The sequence below is a fragment of the Eleginops maclovinus genome, chromosome 12 (genome assembly GCF_036324505.1).
Source record: "Eleginops maclovinus isolate JMC-PN-2008 ecotype Puerto Natales chromosome 12, JC_Emac_rtc_rv5, whole genome shotgun sequence".
NCBI classification, from domain to species: Eukaryota; Metazoa; Chordata; class Actinopteri; order Perciformes; family Eleginopidae; genus Eleginops; species Eleginops maclovinus.
The window spans coordinates 22,026,918-22,037,967 of NC_086360.1; the positions used below are offsets into that span (position 1 = coordinate 22,026,918).

Consider the following 11,050-nt stretch of genomic DNA (forward strand, 5'->3'; position numbering starts at 1 on the left):
CACTTCCTGAATGGCTAGATTGTATTGACTTTTGCAATAGAGTGAACTGACCCTTTAAAATATGTTGAACTATGGCATACATATCAACCTGACACATGTTGACATAGGTATTGATTGGTGAACAACACTGTACCAATACCTAGAGGGCATTTCACATGAGTACACACTCACACACACACACACGCGTACACACAAATCACATGTTCAAGGACTCCCAACAGGTGCTGCTTATAGCGCCTCTTGAGCTTCAGGGGGTTGATGCAGATGTGCACACACTCCGTTTTTGAGAAAGACTGTGTTACTAAACAGCTTGCACACACACACACACACACACACACACACACACACACACACACACACACACACACACACACACACACACACACACACACACACACACACACACACACACACACACACACACACACACACACCCACACACATTGGTCATCCATAAGATTTCACTTCCCTGCCAGCTCTATGTCCCCCCCCCCCCCCCCGTCTCTGAAGAAATTGTCCTTATTTCCAGATTTCTTCATTAATTCAACTGAGCAGCGCTCGAGGCAAGTAGATCTTATTTAAGGTAGAGAGAAATCATTAATGAGAGAGCTCCCTGTTGCTGTATCTACTGGGAGCGGCTTCGATGACCTGAGATGTGCCTGCAAACACACACTCTCTCTCTTTCACACACACACACACGCACACATCACACCCACACAAACAGGCAAAGACAGGCAGAAAGAAACTCAGTCCGTCTGTGCATTAATTGTATTTGTCCAAGGAAGTGAGAGCACAGCAGAGAGTGTTGATAAGCATCTCCAGTTCTCGTCCAACTCTAATGTTCTTCTCTGTGCCATTACCATTAAAGCTCTAAGTGGCTTGGTGTTCAGCCATGAAGCCGGAAGTGAAATATGACTCTATCTGTCTGTGCCATTACCGCTAGACTGGCATCCAGACAACATATCTGTAACTATGCACGATTACATCTCACCTGCATCTGTGGTATTCAGACTTTAACACACAGACTTCATGCAACACAGTGCTCTGAATTACAATGTATTCCACTGCTGATCAATTGAGTCATTGGGTCAGTTGCATAACAGTAACTTAGTCACCAGTATGGCAGAGCCCAGTGGAGAGCTGCAGCTGAGTGGGAGACTGCTGAATGATGTGCTGCCCACACTGTAGGAGGGCCGAGTGGGAGCCTGGGAAGTCTCCAGAGTATTGTAAATAGTTAATGCAGGAGTTTTGGCTGATGCCTTGAAATCGCACCATGCTTGTGCCATATTGTTAACCTCCTGCCGTGCAATTAATCACAATGAACTGCAGGAGACAGCTGTTAATGAACGACAGGCTTGGTGTGGGGAAATGGACCGCTGAGCTCAGGGTTAGGGGACATGCAAATGAGCAGCGCTGCGCACTAGGTGAATATTTCACTGATGGTTGCCTGGTGTTGAGGATGTGTAAGGTGGCGGTCACTGTGCTGCCATAGAGACGGGAAGTCACTTTCTCTCACTGGAGCCTTGTGATGCATACAGACATTCCCCTGCTTCTGATATCATAATGTTCTTAGACAATTTTTAGCAGGACCTGGAATCCTCACACCACATATCTCTAAAAATATTGGAGAAGAAATGCTGTTGTTACACATGCATTCTTTCAGTATTACATAACTGTCTGTGATGTAGGTGGGGAGTAAACAGCAGAACAGAGACCTAGAACAAACAGCATCTTTATTCACTCTCATTGTTCTTGTGCAATAAGAGTGGATTAGAGTGATGCTTCATGTTGGTGAGAACACCCTAATACTTCTTCTGGGAATCGTTGCAGATTTACCCACTATATTTTGATCCTAAAAGTTTGATGTTGAGGCCACTTATGCACCAGTATATGTGTGACAGCATGTTGGGCCCAAAGCATATTTCTGTTTTAAAGAACAGAGCACATTCAAAGGAGAGCAAATACATGTCCTTCATTACATGTGTGAAAATGTGTTGTTTTTTTTAGCACACCAAGGCCCTAAAAAGATAACCTACTCAACCACACGTCACAGCCTACCTGAGCTATGCAGGCTATAAGACGTCATTTAAGACCGAGAGATACATCTTAAAGCACAAGCCCGGGTCATTATTCTGAAATGTGGTGTGGTTTCTGATAGAGAAGTTCATGAAGCAACCGTAGCTGATATGAATTCAGAAAGGAGTGTAAGGGATCTCAGTCAACCCTCTGGATAATAATCACACTTACCCCATTGTTATGGTCGACATTGAAGCGATCTCTGTCTTCTCTCTGGCAATAAAAACGTATCTCGGATTGGCCGCTGCGTATTCAAAGTCTTCTCTCTACACGACAGCCTTCAATGTATCACCGTCGGTGCGTCTGCAGGAATTTGATGACAACTGGTCCATTCCTCTCCGCTGTCACCGCATGAAATCACACATACATGTCGCTCTGCACATGGCACGGAAACCAGACCTTCTACTCCTGCTTTGGCGCTGAGGGTTTGGTGATGGAACAGCAGATCCAGCGCAGAGTCCTATATGGAGATCCGAGAGGCGCCCTGCTGTTGTCGCGTAAATTACAGATCCTCGCTGGAAGGGTGGAGAAGCCTTGCTGCCTGAACTGGGAAAGACAACCCTCATTTAGCCACTAGATAACGCACAGCATCCCGCCGTCCACCCGCCTCCCTCTATCTCTCTTTCTCTCTCTAATTACCATAGGCTCACACCCCCACTCTCTCATCCAGACTATTTCACACCCCTTACCAGTGCATTTCTAGAATAAAGCCAATTTCTGATGTTCCTCTATGACTAAACCTGCAGCATATATTTTCTGCTTATGCGACATCGATTTCATTTTTAACTGATTCACAACGCTCCGGATTAATGCTGATATGTGGAGTCGTGTGTTTAGATTTAACTACCTTCCGTATCTACGCTGTGGCTGTATGAGTGATTTATTGATCTAAGCCTATCCGCACACCCCAATGTGTACCCCGCCCCCAAAACTGCTCCACATCTGGCTGATGCGTACCCGCTTCCCTCCCACTCAGATCACTGTCAGTATTGAACTGCCTACGTCACGACCCTGTCCTCCGCAGTGACGTCACTCGATGCTCGAGGGACTGATGCCATTTGACGCGTTATTGTTTTATAAGAAGTTTAGTAGGAAGTGGCCTACTCACCAAATACTCAAAGAACTGTTTTATTCCATGGCTGCTACGCAGTGTGGAAGACGTAGGACTTTTAATTTGAGTAAAAGCAGAACAGTCTATATATAATCTATAAAAGTATAAAAAGTCCTTCTTCCAAAATGCTACTTAAGTACAGAAGTATCATCAGCAAAATAAAAGTACATATAGTGTCAAATTAAAACATCTAATTTTGCTGAACGACTCCTTTTCCCTCTTGATATATTAAATAACCCTATTTGTGCTTAGAATTGGGATTGTTTATCAATAAATCTATTGTTGTTGGCTGCCTCCACACAAAAGACAAATCAAACATAGGCTAAACTGGATATTGATTCATTAGTGTTTATTTACTAGTTGATTTATATTTAGTCTTAGCTAATAATCTAAAGTTGTAAAGTCACTTTTACATAAAAGTGTTAGATAAATGTAATGGAGTAAAAAGTACAATATTTGTTGTCAAAATGTAGTGAAGTAAAATATATTTTAATAAATATATACATATATATATGTATAGATACAGTTAATTAACTCTGCAATATTTACCTGGCTGTTTTACCTCAGAACGGTTTCTGAGGTCTATTATTAGGTCTCTGTAAAATGTGTAATTTTTGTATATATATATATATATATATATATATATATATCTTTTTGTATCTTTTTGTAACATTAAGCTGTCTGTGTCTCTGTTTTTGCTGTAACAAATTAACATTTCCCCTCTGTGGGACGAATAAAGGGATTTTGATTCTGATTCTGAAGCATGAAATGGAAATACTCAAGTAAAGTACTACTACAGTAAAATCGTAATTAAGTACAGGACTTGAGTTGATGTACTTTTTTGCATTACACCACTGACCATAAGTGGGCTTATCTGTTTTCACTGTCTTTCGGGGGTATATTTCCCCTTTAACTTACATGGCTACGGTCCCTTTAAATCCAATTTCATTACGTCACGGCCTCAATGCGGAAGTGTGTAGGAAAGTAGCACATTCAGTTTTGTTTACATGTGACATGCATTTGGTAAGTGCTACAGAGTTTGTGTTTACAGTAAAATGTGCTTAACATTTAGTCACACGTTTCCATAAACCAAGTATTCACACCAACCGACACAGAACCCGATTTAATTAAGAGATAAAAGTTGTTACCGTTTGAAACAGCTAGCTAAGAGGTGCTAGCGTTAGTTAGCTCACCATTTTTGTCAGATCACTAGTTTCGGTTTCCAAAGAAGAACTTTTTTGACAATCAGTTTCCTGTTAGGTGTTCCGTATCAGTAGTAGCTACAGTTCTCCATTAACTACGGACATTACCAGCTGTGTTGTGGCTCAGTTGTCTGTCTTTCTTTCAGGAGAAACTCGGAGTTGTTGCTGGAACTCTGTGAAGATCCAGCAACATGTTTCCCCCGCAACACCTTCCCGAGGGACCCGTCAGCCTACCTTCACGACCCGTACCCGCCTCCCCCGGTCCCCCACACCTACGATTACAATCACGAGAGCCGGGCTGCTGTCAACAAGTGAGTCGGACTAAATACTCACTCGTATGATGTGCTAGACATCAACAGCACCACTGAAGTAGTCGTGAATGTTAAGCAGTGTAAAGTAACTAAGGATATTTACTCAAGTGACGTTCGTAAATACAAATGTTGAGATACTTGTATGCTGACATTTTATGCTGTTTTGTACTTCTACCCCACTACAATTCAGAGGTAAATCAAGTACTTTTTACTCCACTGCATGTATTTCGTACCTTTTAGTTACTGTGATTTGGATTAATGATGTGAAATATAAACAACCATTAAATAAGACTTGAGTTACACCTGGAGTAAATTCACAAGCTTCACTGCAACATACAAAGTCATTCAAACTAGCTGCACTTTTACCAGCTGTGATAAACACATTAATGCATCAATAATTATAATCAAAACATGTAATAAATATTATTCTGAAATGGGCCAATCTGCATAATTAGTACTTTTACTTTTGGCAGTATATTTTGATGGTAATACTTTTTAATTTTAAGTGTCATTCTGAAAGCAGGACCTTTACTTGTGACAGAGTATTCCTACACTCTGTTACTTCTACTTTTACTCAAGTACAAGATCCGATCACTTCTCCCACCTCTGAATTCGGGTTACTTGTTTGCTTATCTATTTGTAAACATGTTTGTCTGGTAGCTTCCATGGTCCTGGACCACAGAGGTTTCCAACATATGAATGGAAAGGCAGGCCACTACCTCCAGCCCCTCGTCCAGTCCATCATCCCTACACACCAAACATGACCAATGGTCGCAAGTATGTCATTTTACCATTTAATCCTGGCTGGACAATCTGTGTTTCCTTATATTATGTCTTTAAACTCAGATGTGTTTTATGAGCTTTTGCCTTTAGGCTGACTGCTAACACTTCCTTTTGTGTTTCTTCCAGGAGACAGAATAGCGAATACAGCCCTAATGTTGTAAAGCGCCAACGCATTGAGTCCCATCCCCACCCGTACTCATCCCCCACTGTACCTCAAACGCCTCCCCCTCGTCGTCCTGACCGGGCGGTGGCAGGGTCATCGAGATCAGCCTTTGTTGGTCATGATCATTCCTTTCTGAGTACACCTGCCATCATCCACCCTCAGAGGACAGATGTCCCTGAGAACTTCAACAGCCTGCAGGCCTATGCTAGGGACAAGGTACTTTATATTGAAATGGCATTAACCTGCAGTTTGCATCACATCTGACTATGTGTCTACACAGCAGAGCTTAGTTCTTAGTGTGCATGTGTTTGTGTCCTCAGTTGAGCTGTCAGATGTTGGAGATGTTCGAGGCCTGCCAACAGCAAGCTCCTGATCTGGCTCGAAAGGAGTTGTGCCGAACACGACTGCAGGACGACATACAGGGTGTCTATCCAGGTGTGTATGAAATACACAATCACAATCATGCTCAATTGTTGTCGTCCTTATTCACTCAGTGTGTTTCTCACAGTGGCTCGGCTTTACCTGACTGGATCTTCTATGAACGGATTGGGCTGCAGGAGCAGTGATGCTGATATGTGTCTGGTTATCAAAGGAAATGTGAGTATCTCTGACTCTGCACTGTGTGTCATCCAAAATGTGTGTGTACAATCAGACATAACCACTTCCTTTTAAACACCTACATGTTTTCTTTTTTTAGAAAAAACACGATCCTATTAACGTCCTCAGTGTCCTCCAAAGGTTGTTCAAGTCACTACGTGAGTCATAATAAATATATACAAAATAAAGAACATACTTTGATTATGTTGACAAATGAATGTTTTTCACATAGTCCACCAGGTGGAGCTATTCATCCTTCAAAGAAAGAGTTTCAAGTTTACATGAAATGAAACCAAAACAACCATAACTGTCATGATGTTTATTTTGATTGATAGCATATGTAGAGAGGACTCAGCTGATCAGAGCCAAAGTGCCCATCCTCAGGTTCAGAGAGAAAGGCAGGTAGGAACAAAACTGATATTTAAGCTCTTTTTCTTTTATATAATTACTTTACTAACATTATGAAAGTGAGAAAGCATTGTTCATTGACTCCTTTATTACTCCTTCCCTCTTTAGTGATCTAGAGTTTGATCTGAATTTCAACAATACAGTGGGCATCAGAAACACATTCCTTCTGAGGAGTTATGCCTTTGGTGGGTGAGATCTTTTTAGTCTGCTCCAGCTGTTGTTCACAAGCAGCGCTTTTAAGGCTTCTTGTTTTGACCTGCTGTCTTTGTGTGATGTCTTCAGCTGAACTCAGGATAAGACCCATGATCCTCGTCGTCAAGAAATGGGCCCGACACAATCGAATCAACGATGCCAGCAAAGGAACGCTGAGCAGCTACACGCTCGTGCTGTTGGTCCTGCACTACCTCCAGAGTCAGTACAGTCACACACATGGGCAAATAACCCTTTTTTTTCTCCATTTAGTACTAAATGTGAATCTAATCTTGTATGTGTTCTTTTCTCGACAGCTCTCAATGAACCTGTCCTTCCCTCTCTACAGATGGACTACCCTGTAAGTGTCTCCATTGTTTTTGCAATTCATCTTAACTTATTGTTACCATTGTAATCCAGGTTAAATACCAGAAGTGCAAATGATAGAAAACGCCTTAGCACGCATACAGTTACCATCACTAAAAAAAAGAAGACATTTCTGCCTCATATTGACTTTTCTGTATTGATCACAAATGAGTCACATAATGAGCTTTGTTTTAAGTCGTTGTTCTTTATCCTGTGCCTTGATTTTCAGGACTCTTTTTATCCCCTCATCGACATTGACATGGTTCCAGAGGGGCCCAAACACATCCCTCCCTACATATCAAGCAACCAGTCCTCTCTTGGAGAGCTTTTTCTGGGCTTTCTCAAATACTATGCCACGGTCTTCAGGTAGACGCCACATTTCTGAGTCTAGTGTTTCAGATACACCCATGGTTCTTTGGCCCCCTCCTTTTCTTGCTCCCTTTCCTTATCTCCTGTCCTCTTACTAACTTCTCCCACCTCTCCACTCCCCCATCTCTTCTCTCCCTCCTCTATACTGCATCCTCTTCCCTGGTGTCATGTTTCTGGGTGAGGGGCAGGAGCAGGTGGGACCCTTGGCACTAACATGACATACCATGATCCCTGTGTTTGCGATATATGTGTTACCGTAACACGCACAGGGTTGCACTATCCCAGGAGTATTCAAGATGGGAACTTACATTCAAATTAACTGGAAGTAACACAGAATAATATATTATATAAAATGTTAGGTTCAGAAAATGTTGCACAAATTTAATGAAATATATATTAATGTATTTATTATCTTTCAATTTGTGCAAAGTTATTGGAACAACCTTTTTTTTTGGAACGTTTACCAACCTTTTGCCAACCTAGTCAAGCAGCAGTCGCAAGGTTGACTAAAACTCACTACACAAACACGCACAGATTGACTTTGCTTTTTTTGGCCTTTGATTTACAGAAATGTGCTTTATGTTAATGCAAGTTTTTACAGTGATCAACACATTTTCCTACTTTCTGAACAGCCATTCATTCAAATCAACTCCAAATTATAAACCTATAATTTATCAAATTTAATTTGCAGTAACTTAAATCCATCACAGTGAACATAAGGTGTATTACGTGAAGCTCTGACATTTAAAACCTAAATGACAAAGACAGACTATTTGTCGACTCAGGACTCAGATTCATTGTATTCTTTCTAAAGATTTACTTTGCTAACCTTGTCTATCACATAACAATCTTGTATCTCTGAAAGAAATATGAACGCTATATATCCACATTATCTTTGCTAGGCAAGTTTAATTCGTCTGTTTTTAACCTGCACTGAATGAAAGTAAAACCAACTGAGCCTGAGGTACAGAATCTATTGCCTTGTTTGTGCTGATTTTGTTGTTTAATAGCTCAGCTTTAGCTCATTGAGGCTCAACTTTAGCTCATTGAGGCTCAACTTTAGCTCATTGAGGACCTTTTTCATTGTGTTAATTTTAATTCTTATTAGCATTAAATAATTCCCCTGCTTTTGTATTTCTCTGTCTTGCAGGTGGGATACGAAGGTGATCTCTGTTCGAGAGGCCAAAGCTTTTCCCAAGAACAACTCTCCGACATGGAGAAACAAATTCATTTGTGTGGAAGGTAAACACTTGCGCCTCAATGTGTCAAAAACATGAGCCTAAAGGCACACATGTCCCCTTTAATGCTACATATCCTGTGGGTCACAGCAATGCTTTGTATTGCAGAACCATTTGAAAGAAACAACGTGGCCAGAGCAGTCCATGAGAAGATCAAGTTTGACGCCATCAAAGCTGAGTTTGCTGAGGTACGTCGTAAGAACTACGCTGTATTTTCTCCTCTTTTCTCTTAGCTGCCTCTGGGCCAGCCATGAGTTATTCATAATCCTCTGCTTCTCTTTTCTCTGCGCAGTCATATCGGATACTAGAGGACCTGCTGGACCTGAACGCCATCCTCCCAGTCAGAGAAATCATTAATGAGGAGTCATCCAGGAGATAAGGGGTTTCTCTCATTAGACGAGCGGACAGGATCTCTTCTACCTCAACAGAAGCCTCTCCCCGGAAACAAAAGAGAGAACCATTCGGATGTGCTCAAAGCCAGAAAAAAAAATGTAAGACTCTGAATGCTCTCGCTGCCTTGGTACCGGCCACATAGTGTTTTTCCAGCCGCAGTACCTGTTGAAAATACTGGTTCATATTCAAAGGCTTCGAAGACTTCAAATAAATAAAGCCAAATGTACAAATACAAGATTTCTAAGGTGACATCTGAGGGCTCTGAAATCCTCATTTGGTTACGCTGCACTGGCGCAGGATAATAATGGTCAGTGTTTTTAAGGATAGTTATAGCTGCTACATAACACTCTTTCCCAACACAACTGGAAAATAGTTAGGAATATTGAAAAAGGATGAAAAGACAAAATACTTCCTGCAATGTGTTCGAAGCCTTATTAAATGGAAGCACCAACATTTGGTTTGACTGTTCTCAACACAGTTTATCTCAGTTAGGTTTATATCCACATTGTTAGAGCCATAGTTTTGCATCATATGTACAGTTTGTAGGCTACAGCCTGTTTGGACCAACTTCTAATATCAAAGCCTTTCGTTCTATTTTTCTAGGTCAGTAGTGAAGCTATCCTGGGTTTAAACATCTGTAGACATTTTTTTTCTACATCTGTCCTCTCCTTTTTCATTATCATCATCTTTAAGTTGTTAAAATCCCTTAATACTGAGCTTGTTTAAGTTGGTGTTATTGTTTAAGTGACTCTGGGGATCATTAGAGGGCTGCGGGGGGCCACACTCTGGATGTTTTCACTTCTTCATCATTGCTCCTGATGTGCTGTATTCATTATACTTGACAGACCCATGCTGTGTCATTTTAGGTCAGTATCTCCTTGATTTATTTGGAGAAAAAGCTCACGCTATTCCTTTATTATTCTGATCATTCAGTACATAAGTTATTTAAATAATTTGCTCTTCATTGTGACTTTTTTTCTTCTTCTTTGGATTATATTTTCTCTTTTGTACATTTTGTACAAAGCTGAACTTTTAAATGTTTATTTAAAAAATTAAATATCTGAGGATGATGATTGTGTTGACTTCATATTTTTGTGCTTCATGACAAACCCAATTGATTATTAGCTATAGACTCATTGGAACTGATAGAAGTTCAAAGTATAGTACATTCGCTTGATTTTTTTTATCTCTTGTTCATAATCAGATGTGTTGACAGCTTATTTGACAAATTTGGTTTTGAGGCATCTTTTAATTTTATGTTGTGTGTAATAACTTGTAATCATATTTGATCACCTTGTATCAGGATCAGAGATTTTATCCACGAAAACAATGTTTAAAGAGGCACTATTGTGCATTTTGGGGTTTTCCCTTTCCTTTAGTTTGTTCTATATGTTTTTGTGCATGTAAATGGTCTGCAAAGGCTTAAATCCCAAAGATATCACAAGAGGGAGGTTCTCTCCCGCAGTTTCGACTGGATTCCTTTGTTTCTTTCCGAGACAATCACATCATTATGTAACGTGTTGTACCTGATAGAATAAGGGGCGGGACATCTCTCAGCAATTGACAGGTCCAGCTAACCATTAAGAGCAGACTGCATCTCTGGTTTGAGACAGAGGCTGAAAGGAAGTGCTGCAGCACAGGCATTATTGAGAAAAATATAACTTCTTTTGAACATAAAAACATGCAAACATGTCACAGTGGAGGCACAAAATACAAATATGAACCAGAAAATGAGCAGAATAGGGCCCCTTTAACCTGAAACATTGCCCATAAGCACAAATACCATCCCATACCTTTCACCTGATATTTTAATGTATTTTTTTGTGTCCTCAAGGTAATGCAGA

The 11,050-nt window shown here is 40.7% G+C and overlaps 2 protein-coding genes across 4 annotated transcripts in view; one reads left to right on the forward strand and one right to left on the reverse strand.

Annotated features, from left to right (window-relative positions):
* homer1b (homer scaffold protein 1b) overlaps positions 1 to 4,672 on the reverse strand; it is a 24,782-nt gene extending 20,110 nt beyond the window's left edge. Inside the window, exons 1-2 of one of the 3 annotated variants that reach the window (XM_063898119.1) lie at positions 4,381 to 4,672; positions 2,248 to 2,622 (exon numbers count right to left, since the gene is read on the reverse strand). In XM_063898119.1, coding sequence (XP_063754189.1) covers positions 2,248 to 2,267 — 20 coding nt within the window. In that variant the 5' untranslated portion in view covers positions 2,268 to 2,622; positions 4,381 to 4,672. Of the gene's footprint in view, positions 1 to 2,247; positions 2,941 to 4,380 lie in introns of those variants that run through there. The other 2 variants (XM_063898120.1, XM_063898121.1) reach the window with 2 other exon arrangements.
* Positions 2,987 to 11,044, forward strand: tent2 (terminal nucleotidyltransferase 2). Its single transcript, XM_063897491.1, has 15 exons — positions 2,987 to 3,058; positions 4,468 to 4,700; positions 5,361 to 5,477; positions 5,610 to 5,862; positions 5,967 to 6,081; positions 6,155 to 6,243; positions 6,344 to 6,401; positions 6,579 to 6,645; positions 6,760 to 6,836; positions 6,934 to 7,062; positions 7,158 to 7,201; positions 7,436 to 7,572; positions 8,726 to 8,817; positions 8,922 to 9,001; positions 9,106 to 11,044. Exons 1-15 carry the CDS (start codon positions 2,987 to 2,989, stop codon positions 9,190 to 9,192), a joined length of 1,650 nt encoding a protein of 549 aa, XP_063753561.1. The 3' UTR covers positions 9,193 to 11,044.
* The last annotated feature ends 6 nt before the right edge of the window (positions 11,045 to 11,050 follow it).

Excerpts from the sequence above, each read along its gene's own strand:
- tent2 (XM_063897491.1), top strand. The coding sequence starts at position 2,987 with ATGTGTACCCCGCCCCCAAAACTGCTCCACATCTGGCTGATGCGTACC. Across the intron at positions 5,863-5,966 it reads AGGCCTATGCTAGGGACAAG|TTGAGCTGTCAGATGTTGGA; the intron begins GTACTTTATATT and ends TTGTGTCCTCAG. Across the intron at positions 6,244-6,343 it reads GTCTGGTTATCAAAGGAAAT|AAAAAACACGATCCTATTAA; the intron begins GTGAGTATCTCT and ends TTCTTTTTTTAG.